The sequence below is a fragment of the Pseudochaenichthys georgianus genome, chromosome 10 (assembly GCF_902827115.2).
Source record: "Pseudochaenichthys georgianus chromosome 10, fPseGeo1.2, whole genome shotgun sequence".
Classification (NCBI taxonomy): domain Eukaryota; kingdom Metazoa; phylum Chordata; class Actinopteri; order Perciformes; family Channichthyidae; genus Pseudochaenichthys; species Pseudochaenichthys georgianus.
Window position 1 is genome coordinate 41,753,920 of NC_047512.1, and position 20,078 is coordinate 41,773,997.

The 20,078-nt window shown below is 42.8% G+C and overlaps 1 protein-coding gene across 1 annotated transcript; it reads right to left on the bottom strand.

Moving 5' to 3' along the window:
• Position 1: 1 nt before the first annotated feature.
• Positions 2-14,038, bottom strand: LOC117453471 (F-BAR and double SH3 domains protein 1-like; the record flags this gene model as incomplete). The annotated part of the gene is given in 16 exon segments (XM_034092286.1): positions 2-37; positions 577-705; positions 2,148-2,303; positions 2,661-2,765; positions 2,869-2,985; positions 5,208-5,276; positions 5,278-5,304; positions 5,940-6,062; positions 6,433-6,561; positions 9,685-9,748; positions 9,861-9,997; positions 10,644-10,788; positions 11,467-11,540; positions 12,972-13,017; positions 13,112-13,209; positions 13,973-14,038. Coding segments are annotated over 16 exon segments (1,476 nt in total), but the record flags the coding sequence as incomplete, so codon positions are not given.
• Positions 14,039-20,078: the final 6,040 nt, after the last annotated feature.

Below are 20,078 nucleotides of genomic sequence, written 5' to 3' on the forward strand. Positions count from 1 at the left end.
CCCCTTCAATGATTGACAGCTCATCTAGCTGGCTAGCCTACAGGAATAACATGCTTTTTTCGTTATCAATTTTTCTAAATGATCCACCTACAGTACTACGAATTATATAGAACTGTCTATGGCCTTGGTTTACTACATTTGCAAAAATAAATCTCCAAATGAACTCTATATCTCTATATAATATAATCTATATAATCTCAGAAAATATCAATATATAGCATCCTGTATCTTCTCTGAATGTACCAACAGGTTCCACTCATTTCAATAAGATCAACACTGTGTACGATAAACTAGTCCTTTTACATTTGTTTAACAACATGCTGGATATGTTCTATTTAGACAAATCAAAATACGAAGAATGGTTTTTAATCTGCCAGCAGACGCTGATTTATAATTGTTTCTCCTTCACCCCACTGATTTCATTATTATGTAACTTAGGGTTCTCCACCTTTTCTGGACTGGTACCTCACTTTACTTCCCTAAACTGTCGTGACAGATAATATAGAAAGTCAAGTTATCATTTTAAATGTCTGACGATAAGCACTTATAAAGCCCGTTTGATAGTCTGATTTCTACCTGGTAGTTGTAGATAACTCTGCAGGCTGCCGGGTAGATACACACTCCAGAGGCTGACACTGGGTCTGCAAAGATGTCTCCGTTCTCATCATCATAGTCCTCAAAGTCAGTCAGCTCAAACTCATCCTCCTAAAAAAACACACATTAAACACATCAGTGAGAGTGGGCAAGGTATCTCACATATTTTTCTCAATATGATTGTCACCCTTTCTTTTTAAATAAGAGACCCACAACCCATCTCACTCGCCGAGGACATTTAAGAATTACATTTAAATAACAACCACAATGTTTTCAACTCTCCATGGTTTTCATGTTTTCAGACAGGATCTTATTTTTAAGAAATGTCTGAAAAAGATATATTTGTCTTTTAATCAATAAATTCCCGAAAAAGACAAATCCAACACTGAATGTCTCTATCAACAGGTATTGAGTTTATATAACAGCAAATATATATATAAATATTTTTGCCATAAAGCTCCATCTAACTCTGATGGTGCGTTCACACTGTCAAATTATGCGATTGGCGCGACAGTCACGTCATTCGCGTAATTCGTCGGTGTGAACAACCATCAGACGCTCTAGTTTTTTCAACTCGAGCGTCACATTTGCGTGACGTGTTCTCGCGTAATCCAATCAGTAGTGAGGATCTCAGCCTGCCGTCACTGACGTGGAATCAGAAAACCAAAATTAGCCGTTAGGTGTTAGCACTTAGAGCTCACAGCTCCTCATATCTGTTCAGAAACTGGAGAAAAGTCGGTGCTTTATTTCTGTCTGTATGACGTTGTTGTGAGTGTGGACGGAGCAGCTACAACCTTAGCTTAGCCTGATCGATCCAATCTCCATTCACGCATTTTAAAAGTGTTTCGCCTGCCGTCTTGTATGCACACTTGTCAAAGCTTCAATTCATGGTTTCTACAAACCGGTATCAGTATGTTATTAGTTTGGCATAATTTTGTATCTACATGGAGATAAGCCCGCCCCCTCACCAGCGCGTCTTGTTTGAATGACGCGAGTAAACACAGTTGACAGCCGTGGTGAAACTTGAGCGATTAGAGCGATGCGAATATTCGTATTGTGGAGGGAACGCTATATTACAGCCTCTCAAGGTGTTCCGCAAGGTTCAGTGCTTGGTCCCCTCCTTTTTGTTTTCTACAAACCAGTCATTGGTCCCATCATACCCCACCATGGCCTTTATTTCCACTGTTATGCCGACGACCAAGCTCCGCCAAATCTATCCCTGATGCCACTCACTCTGGCCTCACAAACTGACTAAGAGTTATACAAACCTGGACACAATCTAACTTCCACAAACTCAACAGTGAACAATTGGAACCTAAATGACTCATTACATTCTGCCATAATGTCTCCCTCTGTATTGATGGCTCCACTGTTCCTGCTTTCACACCCATCCTTAAAATTGGTGACATTATCGATCATTCCCTCTCCTTCGAAACCCACAATAAGAACATGACAAAATATTTAATAAATCACTTGGTGCTCCGATGAATAGTAGTATAAGCTGTATAACTAATGGGGCACTAAATTGATTTAGTGTGTGTGAGTTTGCATACTGAAAAGTCCTCAGTAGACTTCCTCTGTTCACTGAGGCGTCTCTCCCTCTCCAGCTCCTCCTCTGCCTGGGTCATGGCGTTGTGAAGCCACTGCTCGATTCCTGTGACGCAGTCTGACAGCAGAGTCAGACGAGCCTCTGCCTTCAGCCTACTTAGCTGAGAGGAAGACAGCCAGTTAGACACAACTACACACACACACAACACACACACACACACACAACACACACACACACACACACACACCCACACACACACACCACACACACACCCACACACACACCACACACACACACACACACACACACACACACACACACACACATTCTACCTACTATTACGTCAGCTTAAATTATATATGACCTGTACAGCGCTGTATAGAGAAGGTTGACGGTAAAGTCTCTAATTTGCATGAGATTTTGAGGGGGCTTTTTGAGCAGATTGAATAACTGAATTCCCCCTCAGGGATAATAAAGGTCATCTTAAATAGCCTGGTGTTTAGGGTGAATCAAGTACCTTGGCTTTCCTCACACTGTCCTGCACATCTGCTATCTTCTGCTCTACACTGAGGCACGTGTCCCCAGATAAGAGCTTTAACCGACTCTCTAACGTCTGCAGAGCCTGACAGAGAAACATAGAAAGAGGTAAATATACATTTATTTTGTATGGCCTGCCCAAAGCACGTGAATCAGGAAATAATAATCATAATTGAACAAAGACTCACTCTCTCTCCGTGTGTGATGATCTTGTAGTCTTTGGCAGCTTTTGTAGCCCACTTCTTAGCCTCCCTCACCAGGCAGACGTCTGCTTCTGAAGCGCTGAGCTCCTGTAGAGTGGACACCTGAACACACCACAGTCACACATCCCTCTATTCTGTGTTCCAGTATACATCAGCTTAGTGTCAATACAACAGCCTATGTGAATATGTGTATGTATTTTATATCACAGATGATGTTGCACTGGGCTGCAATATATTATAGTTTATACGGTCAACGTGATTAGGTCCACCCCTCCATGCACACACATGGACCCGTGCAATGCAACTAAATGATGATATTTTATGAAAATACATCTTTGACTTAAAAGAGTCCTCCTCTCCTGCTGATGTTCAGGTGTATATCAGTATGTAGTGTCTCTACTTTAAAGAGTCCTCTCCTGCTGATGTTCAGGTGTATATCAGTATGTAGTGTCTCTACTTTAAAGAGTCCTCTCCTGCTGATGTTCAGGTGTATATCAGTATGTAGTGTCTCTACTTTAAAGAGTCCTCTCCTGCTGATGTTCAGGTGTATATCAGTATGTAGTGTCTCTACTTTAAAGAGTCCTCTCCTGCTGATGTTCAGGTGTATATCAGTATGTAGTGTCTCTACTTTAAAGAGTCCTCTCCTGCTGATGTTCAGGTGTATATCAGTATGTAGTGTCTCTACTTTAAAGAGTCCTCTCCTGCTGATGTTCAGGTGTATATCAGTATGTAGTGTCTCTACTTTAAAGAGTCCTCTCCTGCTGATGTTCAGGTGTATATCAGTATGTAGTGTCTCTACTTTAAAGAGTCCTCTCCTGCTGATGTTCAGGTGTATATCAGTATGTAGTGTCTCTACTTTAAAGAGTCCTCTCCTGCTGATGTTCAGGTGTATATCAGTATGTAGTGTCTCTACTTTAAAGAGTCCTCTCCTGCTGATGTTCAGGTGTATATCAGTATGTAGTGTCTCTACTTTAAAGAGTCCTCTCCTGCTGATGTTCAGGTGTATATCAGTATGTAGTGTCTCTACTTTAAAGAGTCCTCTCCTGCTGATGTTCAGGTGTATATCAGTATGTAGTGTCTCTACTTTAAAGAGTCCTCTCCTGCTGATGTTCAGGTGTATATCAGTATGTAGTGTCTCTACTTTAAAGAGTCCTCTCCTGCTGATGTTCAGGTGTATATCAGTATGTAGTGTCTCTACTTTAAAGAGTCCTCTCCTGCTGATGTTCAGGTGTATATCAGTATGTAGTGTCTCTACTTTAAAGAGTCCTCTCCTGCTGATGTTCAGGTGTATATCAGTATGTAGTGTCTCTACTTTAAAGAGTCCTCTCCTGCTGATGTTCAGGTGTATATCAGTATGTAGTGTCTCTACTTTAAAGAGTCCTCTCCTGCTGATGTTCAGGTGTATATCAGTATGTAGTGTCTCTACTTTAAAGAGTCCTCTCCTGCTGATGTTCAGGTGTATATCAGTATGTAGTGTCTCTACTTTAAAGAGTCCTCTCCTGCTGATGTTCAGGTGTATATCAGTATGTAGTGTCTCTACTTTAAAGAGTCCTCTCCTGCTGATGTTCAGGTGTATATCAGTATGTAGTGTCTCTACTTTAAAGAGTCCTCTCCTGCTGATGTTCAGGTGTATATCAGTATGTAGTGTCTCTACTTTAAAGAGTCCTCTCCTGCTGATGTTCAGGTGTATATCAAGTATGTAGTGTCTCTACTTTAAAGAGTCCTCTCCTGATGATGTTCAGGTTGTATATCAGTATGTAGTGTCTCTACTTTAAAAGAGTCCTCTCCTGCTGATGTGCAGGTGTATATCAGTAGGTAGTGTCTCTACTTTAAAGAGTCCTCTCCTGCTGATGTTCAGGTGTATATCAGTATGTAGTGTCTCTACATGTCTCCATGCTTTAATGTTCAAAAAGCTCTTTATTTTTTCTCATACTGCCTGTGCTGCAGCACCTCTTTTCACCCTCTTCTGAAACCAGAGCCCAGTCTGCTCTGATTGGTTAGCTGGCCCGGCTCTGTTGTGATTGGTCAAACCGCTTAGAGATGTCCCGGCCCCTTAGCCTAAAATGTGTTGGAGCGCTAGCCAATAGAAGCTCAAGTGTTATAAAGCGATGTCACAGAAGTGGAGAGAAACTCCTTCTGGAGGGAACACGGGGATTTTAGCCTTTGCAGACCATTACATAAACAAAAACCTTTAACACACAACAGGAGAGGAAAACCCATAAAAGCATAAAAGAGCAGATTTAAAATGTGTTTTATCACTAAAAAGGCAGGTACAAGTAAATGCTAAAGATGAGACTTCATACACACAGGACCAACACACACACCTTGTCACCTGGAGCGGGCTGGAAGGTGAATTCAGGTGTTTTGCTGAAGGAGACAGACTCTTGGAGAAAACTGCAGCACATTTCTCTCTCTGGTCACCTGAAAACACAGCAACCAATGGATTGTTACAATCAAACCAATACCTCCTACTGTTCTAAAAATATTTTTAGATGGGTGGACAAAATCTCAATATTTCACTCAACATTATTTTGTAACATTACGAAATTGAAAACCAAGGTGTAAAATATGTTCTTCCCCCTCGCATCTTCAACCTCAGATTTCACTCAGCTGCTACATTAGTGCAGACATTTTAAGTATGTGTTACATTTCAATCTGTAAACTTCTGTTCCTTTTAATACTTGAATAAACTTGTTAAGCTATTGCTCCGCTCTTTTCCCTCAAGATTCAAAAAATATATCTTCAAATTGTTCTCCTTATTATCAAACATGTTCTAAAAATAAAAACGTTTTCTTGCATGTTTAATTTATCTTCATTTCCAAGTTTCCACATTCCTGCTTCCCGTCTCCCCACCTCCCCGTGACCCCTCTGCCCCCACCCCCGTCTTTTCAGAGCAAAGTGAGACATGTCTTATGTCTGGCTTTTCAGAGGGCACCGTGGGATACTTGGCATGTAGAATTCTTTGATTTGAGAATCTACAATACGTCTGTCAACGATTTGGTTATTTAAACCTGAGAGTTATGATAACTTCAATGTAACACTCCATGGACTTCTACCTTAGCAACACTGTCCCATATGGTGCTGAACTGTTTGTGTGTTCTGAGACAAGTGTCCATCTCTGTCCCACACAGCAGGGTGAAGTGGCCTCTCAAGTCATCATAAACATCACCGTCCATTTGCTAAGGGGGGAAATAGAGTCATTTTTTTATATTTCAAATAACGTTTTCACAACATATTCACCTAACAATGCTTTAACATATTATCAAGGTTCATTTATTGTCACTGTACACACAGGTTTGCTGAATGAATGCAGTTGTAGTCTAGCTTAGTGGAGCTAAGAACAAATTGATAATTCATCAAATACCCATACATCTTTAAAGGGCCTCTTGGCTATTTTGTGTACATTTAAGATTAACTTGTTAATAGGTTTACAAATGTACTGCACACACACTTTTCACATTGTTTCAGCGAATCAGCTGTGGACCTTTTTACCAGTGTAATTTATGAAAGACAATTATAAGAATAAGAGTGTGATATGTTTTGTTTTACCTCCATAATGTGTGGTAAGTCGTTGGTATAGTAGTGTTGGTGATGGCCGTTGACTGCTGATAAAGCCAGCAGATACTCGTTACGAGCTTCAGTCAGACGATCGTCACACTCCCTCAACCTGGCGCTGAGCTGCACACACACACACACACACACACACACACACACACACACACACACACACACACACACACACACACACACACACACACACACACACACACACACCAGGTATACATCACTTCAGGGGACATTACGTTGACTTACATGCATATCCTGGAGACTTATCCTAACCTTATCCATAACCAACACATGCCTAACCCTAACCAAGTCTTCACCCTAAAATTAATGATTCCCCTCATCGGGACCTCCATGTCCCCATAAGGGAGGCGAGTCCCCACATTTGACTGTGTAAACAGATGTCCCCACAAGGATAGTAATGCTAGTCTACACACACACACACACACACACACACACACACACACACACACACACACACACACACACACACACACACACACACACACACACACACACACACACACACACACACACACACACACACACACACACACAAGAGGCGCTTTCACACCGCAGTACTTTTCCCACTTTAGTTCATCAGAACTCTTTAGTTCTCATGAACTAAGTACAGATCGCGTTCACACCGGAATAAGTTCCTGGGGGAGGATTAGGCAAATGAAGCCGCTGACGTCACTTCTTCTTCTTCTGCTTTGGGTTTACTGGCAGGCCGCAAACAACTTCACGTGCATATACTTTGAGCAGCATACATTAAAAGGCACTTGAATATAATCTCCTTTGGTCAATTATGTGAAGCTAAACAACTCTTATCTGATTATACATCCATGTGCTAAATACATGAAAAAACTCAACACTAGCTCAACACTGCATTTAAGTTTTCAGTCCCCCAGGTAGAGCGCAGGGATTTGTAGTCTATCTTGTCACAATGTTGTAGTCAATCCTGGAATAATGACGGCTGGGTCTGTAATGTGATGCCACTGCATGGGTTAGAAAAAGATCTTCCCATAGATCTACAATGTCTGTTCCTGTCTTTACCACATACAACAATTTCATAAAAAGTTCATTTAAATGTAATTATATCTTTAAATGAGAAAATTACCCATTCAAAATCTATTTAATTATCAGAAAATAGTTCATGATATTTATTTTAATAATTCATGGTATATTTATTTTAGCGCTTTTCCAAGTGCTAAAAGCGCTTTCCTTTACATGCTTACATGCTGGGAGTCCCAGCAGCTTCTACTGAAGCCTTCCGAGTAAATCGCCAGAACGCCGACACCTCCTCATCTCCACCGCTCCCATGTTTTCTTTTGCCATTAGTCAGTCTCTCTGCGTTTGTGCGCTGGGCTAATGCTAAGGCTGTAAGGGAAACTTCTGTTGTAGCAATGCAGTGGGAGTCACCGACTCAGGAAGGAGACACGGGAAGTGCAGGAGCTTTGATGTCAAACACTGATGGTGTATTTGGAGCTTCGGCCGGAGAATTCACATCACAAGTCCAAGAGCCAGAGGTTCTGAATTCACCGGAGAGTTGCCACGTTAAAATCTGGAGCGCCTCTCTCTCGTCAGCCCATTTAACTGGCTTCACAGAGAGTAATCAACATATTTGAGAAGATAGCCTAAACAGTTGGGAACACTGAGTTACTTGCGTCTGACACTTATGGCCTCGAAGATTTCACACCTTGGAGTCCACAAACACCGAGAAGGAAGTGTCCCAGTGTATCCACAACAATAAACCATCTGTGGCCTAGGGTTGCCCGGTCATAGAATGGGAACAACAACATTATGGCTGAAGCAGCCGATCTCCTTAAAGGAGATAACAGACGTCAGGGTTGGTCATGCACGTCATATCTAGGAGTCTAGGACAATTATTTCCCTAACAAATGCTAATAATGCTAATGCTAATAATGCTAATGCGAGGATAATAAAATGGCGGCTTCACGAAACGTTTTGGGAGTTTTACGGGCCGTGGTTTGCAATCCGCCCAGCCAATCAGAAATAGGAACCTTTTTCTCCCACGAACGTCTGCTCTCTAGCAGAGGGGGTCAAAAAGGGGGTCAAAAAGTCCTCATGAACTAATTTTTGTTCCGGATTTTTTTTATGTTTATGTTTTTTATGTTTTTTTATATTTCGGAACTATATCGGAACTAAAGTGGGAAAAGTACTGCGGTGTGAACGCGCGTATTGATTGTATTTTTTTGTTAAAGTGAAACATGTAACAAATATTACCCATCATTAATGCAAAAGGGACCAACATATAACTATCTTTAAATTGCTCCTGTGGGGTTTGTCCACTCAATGTATTACATGTGTAATATACAGTATGTAATATGTAATGTAAAGTGCTTTTAGCACTTGGAAAAGCGCTAGAATAAATACCATGAATTATTAAAATAAATATCATGAACTATTTTCTGATAATTAAATAGATTTTGAATGGGTAATTTCCTTTTTTAAAGCTGATGATGAAATAATTTTCTCATATAAAGATATAATTACATTTAAATGAACTTTTTATGAAATTGTTGTATGTGGTAAAGACAGGAACAGACATTGTAGATCTATGGGAAGATCTTTTTCTAACCCATGCAGTGGCATCACATTACAGACCCAGCCGTCATTATTCCAGGATTGACGACAACATTGTTACAAGATAGACTACAAATCCCTGCGCTCTACCTGGGGGACTGAAAACTTAAATGCAGTGTTGAGCTAGTGTTGAGTTTTTTCATGTATTTAGCACATGGATGTATAATCAGATAAGAGTTGTTTAGCTTCACATAATTGACCAAAGGAGATTCTATTCAAGTGCCTTTGATGTATGCTGCTCAAAGTATATGCACGTTAACCTTCTAGTCATTCTTTTCATTTCAAATCCAACAGCCAGGGCATGTTCTTTGATTGTTGGTCAAGTTATTACATTTTGGACTTTGATAACATTTGTAATCAGGGTAAGTGCAAATGTTGTCACATTTTAGGTGTTGTTCTCTTCCAAAGTCATTGACACAACAGGATTTTGCATTCCAAAGTGCCCCCCCCCCCCCCCTAGAACCGCCCCTGCAGCATAGCACCCGCTATGTCACATTTATATGGAATATCATATACAGTTTATATATGGAAATATTCAAACATCAGATCAGGGGTACAAACAGGACAACATGGTGATTTGGTCTGTGTTAGTAGCTAATTTCTGTATACAAAATGTGATAACACTCATACCTTAGCAGTCATCTTTTGTAGTCCTGTCTTAAAGTGGAAGATCCCATGTTCACTCTTTCTGGCCCTGACAGACATATTCAAATACAACATATTTACACTGAAATGAAGCTACTTATCTTCTAATGGATTAACATGAAGTCATGTTTGTTTATACTGCTTCACGGATGCCGTGTGACCTGGTTTGTGCATCAGCGGACTTCTCTCTGGCGACAGTGGTGATGTGACTCAGCTGGTGGTAGCTCTTCTTGAAGCGCTGCAGCTCCCTCAGAGCATCCACCAGCTCCCCCTGGACCCTCTGCAGCCCCTCCAGACCCTGCACACACACGCACGCACGTCGCACGCACACACGCGCACACACACACACACACACACACACACACACACACACACACACACACACAGCAACAGTTTTCGCATTCACATATTAGTAATAAAAAAAAATTTAAAGGAACATTTTGATGAATTCTTCTTACTCTAAATTGCAAAAACAGTTTTGCATCATTCTGACGTGGAGAACATTTAATTGCCAGCCTCACGAATATTTTGAAGTGCGAATATTTGTCTTCTTCTCTAGACAGCATGAAATACGTTTAATACTCACATGAAAACAATTCGAACTTCCCAAATGTAAATCCATTCCAAAATACTTTTTCTCTGGTAATTAGCAAAGCTTGTTTGTGGTTCTCTCAACTTCCTTTTCTCCTTTAACGTTTGAATTTCAGCCATTAAAGCCTAGAGCCAACTTCTGAGGGAATTACGGTGTGGCTACGTGTGTGTTCTCAAAACCAATTGGTGTAAACGCACTCAATGTGCATACACGTCAAAGGTTTGGTTAAAATGTTCTTGACAGTTAAACAGAAACAGTCATTTCAGTATGTTGTAACATGAAAAGCAACTAAACAGATCCTAAGAGCTTTAATATGTTTGAGCACTGTGTGTAATCTGTGCCGGTCTCTCACTCTCTTAGCCCGGATGTCCTTTGCATTGCGAAGACTTCTGGAGACCTGTCCAATCAGGCGGCGGTACTCCTCTGCAGCAGCTAGGCGCGATGCGGCAGACTGAGCTGTAGCATCTACCACTGACCGCCACACACCGAACACACTCCTGAAAGCACACACACCAACACCAATGAACTGGCAATCACCATTGTAAGTGCACTCAGCACTTCTCAGTGATCTCCTTTCAGTGGATGAATGAAACTCATTGCGATCTTCCAAGAACTAATGGGAACATAAACCAACACCACACTCAATTATAGTATGCTTCTAGTAGTTTATGCAGCTTTTAAACACATGTCTGCTGACGAGAAGGCTACGTTGTGTGTGTGTGTGTGTGTGTGTGTGTGTGTGTGTGTGTGTGTGTGTGTGTGTGTGTGTGTGTGTGTGTGTGTGTGTGTGTGTGTGTGTGTGGTGTGTGTGTGTGTGTGTGTGTGTGTGTGTGAGTGAGTGAGTGAGTGAGAGAGTGTGTGTGTGTGTGTGTGTGTGTGTGTGTGTGTGTGTGTGCGTGTGGTGTGCGCGCGTGCGTGTGGTGTGTGTGTGTGTGTGTGTGTGTGTGTGTGAGTGAGTGAGTGAGTGAGAGAGTGTGTGTGTGTGTGTGTGTGTGTGTGTGTGTGTGTGTGTGTGTGTGTGTGTGTGTGTGTGTGTGTGTGTGTGTGTGTGTGTGTGTGTGTGTGTGTGTGTGTGTGTGTGTGTGTGTGTGTGTGTGTGTGTGTGTGTGTGTGTGTGTGTGTGTGTGTGTGTGTGTGTGTGTGTGTGTGTGTGTGTGTGTGTGTGTGGGTGGTACCCCGAGGCGGTGGCCTCTGTGTGTCCTCGTTGCCAGTCTCTTCTCTGGTGCTGGACAGCTAACCTCTGAAGAGCCTGCAAAGGAAGGAACTCTTTAGTGCCTCAAACAACACACGCATTGGCTTGTTCATGACTCGGTGCAGTGACGTACCCACAATGCTCTCATTCTGAACGTTCCTTCACTAAACTCTATCATGGTATTTTAGAATACTACCTAGTGACTTAGTGTGATCTAACATGTCTTTGTAGCCACACCACCTTAAGTTCCACATGATGTGCAGTATGTGTCACATTCTCCACCACGATGCAAACAACACTGCAGCTCTCCAGGGAGTGAGACCTGGCCATCTGAGGCGGCCTCTCACCTCCTTAGTGAGACCTGGCCATCTGAGGCGGCCTCTCACCTCCTTAGTGAGACCTGGCCATCTGAGGCGGCCTCTCACCTCCTTAGTGAGACCTGGCCATCTGAGGCGGCCTCTCACCTCCTTAGTGAGACCTGGCCATCTGAGGCGGCCTCTCACCTCCTTTGTGAGACTTGGCCATCTGAGGCGGCCTCTCACCTCCTTAGTGAGACCTGGCCCATCTGAGGCGGCCTCTCACCTCCTTAGTGAGACCTGGCCATCTGAGGCAGCCTCTCACCTCCTTAGTGAGACCTGGCCATCTGAGGCGGCCTCTCACCTCTTTTGTGAGACCTGGCCATCTGAGGCGGCCTCTCACCTCCTTTGTGAGACTTGGCCATCTGAGGCGGCCTCTCACCTCCTTAGTGAGACCTGGCCCATCTGAGGCGGCCTCTCACCTCCTTTGTACACCTCCATGTTGTGAACACAATGGAGCAGTGTCTGGATGCTGACCGGTCGCTCTGCTGAAACCCAACACGGAGCATTTACCAGACAGGACGTGGTCCCTGTTAGGTAGCTGGGAACCATCAAGGTGCATGAAGCCTGCAGACTTCCTCATCAACCACACACTGAGGATGACTTCTAACAGTAAGGTCCTACTTATATAAATAGTGGAGAATACCCAACAGTATTCACTTTTATTTACAGCACCGGCAATCACTGATGTTCCCGCCTCTCAGATAGCCAATATGGCGACCTTTGAGTGTGAGAAAAGTCCGAGGCTCAACACTCAAAGTGTTGACTGTTGCGAGTGTCTAGTCGTGAAGGCCTAACCCTGGTGTTGTAATATACCAACACGCACGCACGCACGCACGCACGCACGCACGCACGCACGCGCGCGCACGCACGCACGCACGCACACACACACACACACACACACACACACACACACACACACACACACACACACACACACACACACACACACACACACACACACACACACACACACACACACACACACACACACACACACACACACACACACACACACCACTCAGGTACTGATATTGGAACTGAAATCAATAGATCATGAGCATTTCCAGTAACAGAAAGATGGTTCCAGGAACAGGACTTATCGTGGACTAGAATAGCCCTCTGTACTCACCTGACCGTACTCTTTCTCGATGGCTGCTCGCTGCTTACTGAAGGTCCTTGGGGGGGGGGGGGGGGGGGGGGTAGACACGGGGGACACGTCATTTCTCAGAGGATCAATGGAGGGATTTCAAATGGTCACACCAAGTGTACCTGATTTCCTCCAGGAGCTCAGAGTCCTGATGCTGTTTCCCCTGCAGCTTGCCCAGCTGTTCTGAGAACACCAACTTCACCTGCTGGCTCTCCTTAACCTGCACACGCACGCACACACGCACACGCACACACACGCGCACACGCACGCACACACGCGCGCACGCACACACGCACACACGCACACACACCCACACACACACACACACACACACACACACACACACACACACACACACACACACACACACACACACACACACACCCTTTACAATGAGACTGTTGACTCAGTGTTCTGAAGTAAGGAAAGTAAAGGCTTTCATTTGATCCATATATGGAAAGAACACAGTGTGTACAGCCTGTAGTCTGAGAACACAAATTGTGTGCTCTATATTTCCTGTACATGCAACACAGTTGGCAATAAGTTTGAGTCAGGTTGAATATTATTAAGTGTAACTCCTGTAAGGTCTGAAATACCTTACAAATACCTTACAATATGAAATGAGCTTTTACAGTGCATTCATTTAAACACCTTCACAAAAGCCTTGCAGAGTGGCTTCGTGTCCTCTAATACGCATTCACACAATGGGACACAATACATGTTAATACTGGCAGGGAGGAGAACATTATCTACTATCCAAAACTCAATATTTAACATACCATAAGTATAAGTATATACTGTATACAACATGAACATGTGTCTCAAAGCTGAGATGTTGCTACACATATGCTCTTCAAACTGTTATTGGAGAAGTATTGACTTTCAAAGACAAGTGTGTAAGATGAAAGCAGTAAGACACAAAGTGTTGAAACCAACCATACAGTACATTAATATGAACTCTATATCAGACTGCAGTGCCTTACCTTCCTGGGTGGAGGCTGCATAGTGTCCGTTACTTCCTCTGTCAATATGCTACCGCACTGTGACTTCCTCTGCACTTCATACAGTGCAGATCACTCCCCCTGCCCTGCCCCCCTCTCCCTCTCCTACTCTCGGTCTCACTTCTTATTGGGGCTTTATCTTTGCATGACCATTTCAGGTAGCTGTTGCCAAAGCGTAAAAATAATCATGTTGATACATATTGGGCAGCTTGATATGCCTGAACGGGTCCTTGGAAACCTGGGATTGCAGAGCAACATCAGAATAACTGTTCCTTACTTCACTGAGGTGTCACCCCCGTCTCACCTGTCGGGAGGCGTGTTTCTTGGCATGGATGGCGTCCTCTGAGATGTGTCCCTGTCTCTGAGGCATGCAGCCCAGCACCACTGTGGAACATGCTGGAGACACCTGGTAAGTGTCTCCATTTTACAACTGACCATCAAGTAATGATAATAAGACTTACAAAGGCAGGGGCTTTGATCTTTCATGCCAGAAAGAGCCACGGGAGCTTAAATCCGAGTATGTTTCATAATCAGAATCACAATCAGAATAGCTTTATTCGTCCCGCAGAGGGGACATTTACATTTGTAAAGAAGCCAGGACATAAATGCAATTACAACTTTCTTCTTTAATTGAAGGACTTCAGAAAGAACCAGATGTTGAGTCTGGACTTGTACACCGATTTGCTCAGGGCGGACCACAGTGGGGTGAACTCCGCTGGGGGGGCTACTGTATATGAAAACATCCCCCATGTCAGTAAGTGCCCAAATCACTGTTTCCGCGCCACATGTGAACTCATGTGAGATCTTATCCAATGGAAGCCTTCAGGAAGTGGAAAGCCAACCTTCAGATATCAGTCTCCAAAACAACATAAAACAAAATTACATTAGCGAAACACTTTAACATTTCCCGAAACATTTTAACATTTGCCGAAATGCTTTAACAAACTAGAGAATTAAACCGGAAAGGGAATGCCCATCATACCAGAAGTGACGTGCAAGTGATTGACACAAACTTAAGTTTGTTTTGGCGGATAGACCGCGGTACCTATGGACGGTACGAGTGTGTTTATGGTCGTTACACATGTTTTGTCCGTTCTGTGGAAACCACCTGGGCCAAGTGACATGGTTAGACAGCTAAAGAGCGACTGCAGGCTGCTTCGTTATAGCCACACACACTTCCACACACACACACACACACACACACACACACACACACACACACACACACACACACACACACACACACACACACACACACACACACACCTAAACACATCGAACTGCCCGATTATTATGCCTTATTATTCTATTTATGAAGGAGATGTCCGGTCACCAGGGTGTGTGTGTGTGTGTGTGTGTGTGTGTGTGTGTGTGTGTGTGTGTGTGTGTGGTGTGTGTGTGTGTGTGTGTGTGTGTGTGTGTGTGTGTGTGTGTGTGTGTGTGTGTGTGTGTGTGTGTGTGTGTGTGTGTGTGTGTGTGTGTGTGTGTGTGTGTGTGTGTGTGTGTGTGTGTGTGCAGGGCCGGCCCTTGGCATAGGCAGTATATGCGAATGTTCAGGGTGCATCAATCAATGGGGGGCGCCGAAAATTGAAGAATTTTTTTTTTATTAGAATTTATAATTATCTTATACTAACAGAACTACGCCTATATTGCTTACAGCGCCGATAAACTATGGCGCACCCCCCCCCCAAAATCAAGTTGAACCGCCCCAGCACCAGTAAAAACCAGAGGTTTATGAGAAATAGTTTTTTTTGTTGAAATAATGGTTTTAGTGTGCAATTATAGGTTTTGATTTGGTATTTGTGTTAATTTAAAAGAAATCAAACTCCCAAAAAACGTATACAGCTTTTATTAACATTGGAATTTACTGTGTAAGCGGCCGTGGGGGGGGGGAGAGCTTTAGAGAGCTCTCTCCTGAAAGACTGAGAGGCTCTGATAACCTCAGCTCTGTGAGGTAAAGACACGCCTTTATATGATCATTATAGTTATAAAAAAATAAGAGAATAGATTTTCATCTATTGGGGTCATGTTAAGTTGTTATTAATAAACAAGAATACAGTTTAAAAGGGGAGTGATTTGTAAAATACCCATAAATAAATGTTGAGAGATGTACCCATAGATCTCCTAATGTTGCTCTGAAAGTGCACCAGATTGATGCTTTTAACTTCAATATTAAAAAAAGAATCTTCCCCCCCTAGAGGAGGATAGGTCCCCCCCTCACTTAAATCATGTTCACATGGATAGGAAACTAAATACAGTTGCACACAACTTGTGTCCATATCTTTCTGTTTTGGTGGTCATGCCACAACCGTGCACGTGCATGCATGCGCGAGTCATAGTGAGTGTCTGCATTTTGGGGGGGGCGCCAGCTAAAATATTGCCTAGGGCAGCAAATTGGTCAGGGCCGGCCCTGTGTGTGAAGATATTAAGATAGTGTCGTCCGTTCCGGTACCAGTACCGGAACGGAAGACACTATCTTAATATCTTCGGCTGAGTTCAGCCGTCTCTTGCGTTTGCTTGATCAAATCAGCAGCTCTTCATTTTTGAGTGCGCAATTAATCGGGCCTTTACGGTAATCGCCAAGAAGCAGGCACTGACGCAAGTACAAGAGTCAAATAATGCATGTTTTTTCTGCTTTATTTGCGATACAAATAATTTGCACCATAAGTTCTTAATAAAACTGACACTGTTTGACTCAGTCCGAGTTTTACTGCTACCAACAATAAAATGATGTACTTTTGATGTACTGCGTACTTTTGGGGTAATACTCTCTCAAAGTCCCCTCCTGAGAACAAAATAATGCCACTTCTGCTATATTTGATGAGATAAAATGATTTTTTGCCATTAGTTCTTAATAAAATGGGTACTGTTGGACTTAGTAGCCTACTTGTTAGACTACTACAGTGTTTCTCAAAGTGGGGGGCGCGAGAGACCAGGAGGAAAAATGGTTATGAAAAAGAAATATCATAACTTTGAAAATTATTGATTGGAAATTAATATGATACCGTACAGTACAAGTACGTCTGGGTCTCTGTGTTTCATTCAAGCTCGGCTCTGTGTGTGTGTGTGTGTGTGTGTGTGTGTGTGTGTGTGTGTGTGTGTGTGTGTGTGTGTGTGTGTGTGTGTGTGTGTGTGTGTGTGTGTGTGTGTGTGTGTGTGTGTGTGTGTGTGTGTGTGTGTGGAACGAGCCATTTTGCATGGCAAAGTATCATCATTTATTGTTCTAGCAAAGGGATTGCACAATTGTATTATGTATTTGTTTTTTTGAGCACACAGAATTATGGAGCATTGTTTTATCATCACTGTTCTAGCAAAGTGATTTTTAAAAATGTTTGAAAGGAATGCTCACGTTTATATTGATGTATTTGAATAAATGTTAACTTGGCCCATTACGTGACTATTTGTGTTGGGGGCCCGACTTTTTTTTCCTCCAAAGGGGGGGCCTGACTGGACTACTACCACAAATACACAGCCTGTCCTCCTACAAAAAACGACCATATAGGTCGATTGTTCAGCAGCTAAATACGACCCAGAGACACGTTTTAAAGTGTAGCCCCTCTAGTGGTCGTGTAAGAAACAACATGCTCCTGTCGATTGCAAACGCTCCGGAGGGTCGTTTATTCACAAATAACCCTCTCTGGAAAATCCTAAATTGTGGAATAGTTTGGCCATTAAAATGCTTTTTTATTAGATTTCTAGCGAGAAGTGTATATTGTACTTTTATAATCCACGTCCAGTGGATGTGTAGGATCTACAGTTTGATAGATATACGAACATGATTTGAGGTCTCGCCAGGAAAACGTGGACTGTATATGGGGCAACTTCCATGTAAAGTTAGCGTGGGTGAAAACAGTATTTCCGGTCTCGAAGTTTTCATAATAAAACCGGAAGTATTCCCCACACTGTCAAATGATTACGCAGTGATATCTCCATTACTCATCCACTAAAAAACATCAGTTTATCCTTGTTAATTACACAATATTGATTGGTTTAAATTGTGTACAATGCTTTTGTGTTTTTAACCTTCGATTCGGAGAAACAAATTGTTTTTTCGGAGTTTAGACACTACAGAGTTTCCGAAGACACTACACTACCCAGAATCCCCAGCTATCGTTTGGGACTACAACATCCGCCTTGCTTTACAAACCCCGTGATTAGCCCTCAAGCTCTGTGATTGGATATTGGAGTGGCAGTGTGACAAGGTTACGCTGAGCGTCAAAGCTCTTTGAAATGGAATGGAACCACGCCAGACTATCCAAAACTGGACTTGGACGGGTCCAGCCCGGCCCTCCCCCCCAGAATTACACTTGCTGGCTATTGTGTGTTTTGCAACATGTTCTATGGCACGTCTCTACTGGGAAATTTAGTTTTAAAAGACGTTTTCGTATTTCCCACAATTAGAAGTTGCCAGTATTAAACTGTATACATCCCTGGAGGTTTAGGGGACACGAAACACATTGGTGTTATCAAATTTAAAACATATAATTAATACATGGGTGAAAATTGCTTGTGTCCATAATGGGCAGCATTAATACCACATGACAGCTGGTCTTATGTCTGTGACCCCTCCTGTTGTTAATTGATAAGCCTGAAACATGCACTTGTCAAGGTTCAGATGCACATTTAGCAAATATGGCAGTAGCCGTCGATCATCTTAAGATAAGATACTTTATTGATCCCAAGTTGGGAAATGTTTTTGTTACAGCAGCATGTACTACTTTGTTATACTCCACTACAATTCAGAGGTTAACCTGGTATTTTTACTCTACTACATTTATTTGTGTTACTTTGCAGATTCTGATTAATGATGTGAAATATAAACAACCCTTAAATCAGACTTTAGTTACACCTGAGTAAAATTCAGCCTTATCAGTTTGTCTGTTTTGCACATCCTCCTGTTAATATCTTTGGACGTCCTGCACTAAACTGTTTTATTGTAGAGATCACTACAGTATCTTCTAGATATTTTCCATTCTATATTTCTATCATTGACCCCTATTTTGTATGTAGGCTACTCTTAATATTTAAATGTTTTCATCAATAACTAAATAAATATAACTTATTCAACAACTACATTCAATAACGTGCTTTAACCACTAGGAGGTGCGGTTTAGACCAGTGGTCTAGTTAATAAAACATAATAATATCGTTGTTACGTGCCGTAGTGTGTGTGTGGTGGTGTGTGTGTGTGTTTTCTCTCTCTCCCTCTCCCTCTGATTTGTCCCCAGGTGCAGCCTCTTCCCAGGTGCTCCTACTTTGCAATCAAGGATTCCATATAGGACCGGAAGAGGACGGCAGTGAGGGCCTTCTTTCTCTCCTTCTCGTCTGGCTGCATGTGTGCAGCCTGTCTCTGTGTACAAGCCAGCCTAGTTGTGTTGTTTATGGTACCATTGTGTGGTAATGTGGCTGGTGAGCCGCCTTACGTATTGACGGATTAAAAACCTCACTTAAACTCCTTCAGCCTTCCGTTTCCTCTCCTTTTTCTCTCGTCCGGCTGTCTGGTGTGTCGCTACTTCCCTTGGTATCCCTAGCTCTACAAGGGAACGTAACATGGGGGCTCGTCCAATCTTTGAGACAAAGAGTGAGTATTTGGTTGTTGGTTAGTGTTATTGTGTTTGGTGGTGAGCAGTAGTGTATATAGGTGTAGAATTGGCTGTGATATTATTTACTGTTGAACAGCTTCCTCAGTTTAGACAGGGGAGTGTCTAGCTGGACTGAATCAGTCCTTCCTTCGGATACTCATTTTTTATTTTGTCTTTTTTATTTTCAGGGTAATCCTGGGTGGGGATTCATTCCCTGTTGGGGGCAGGCGATTCAGGGTTTCGGCCGCTGATGTTTGCCTTTAAAGTCACCTCGAGCCCGGCACGCTCCAGAAGATAGTTAGGTAAAGGTTGGTAGGCAGGATCTGGGGAAGTTTGTAAATAAATATATAATAATATTTGTAAGTAGCCGTTGCTAAAGATGGCTTTTGTGTTGGAGCAGTTTGTGGCCAGTCCTACTGTGGGTCAGCTAGACGGGTGCAGGAAGGTTGATTTGCGGTTTGTTGCTGACCATTATCATGTTTCTGTTTCCTCGGCTCTGGTAAAAA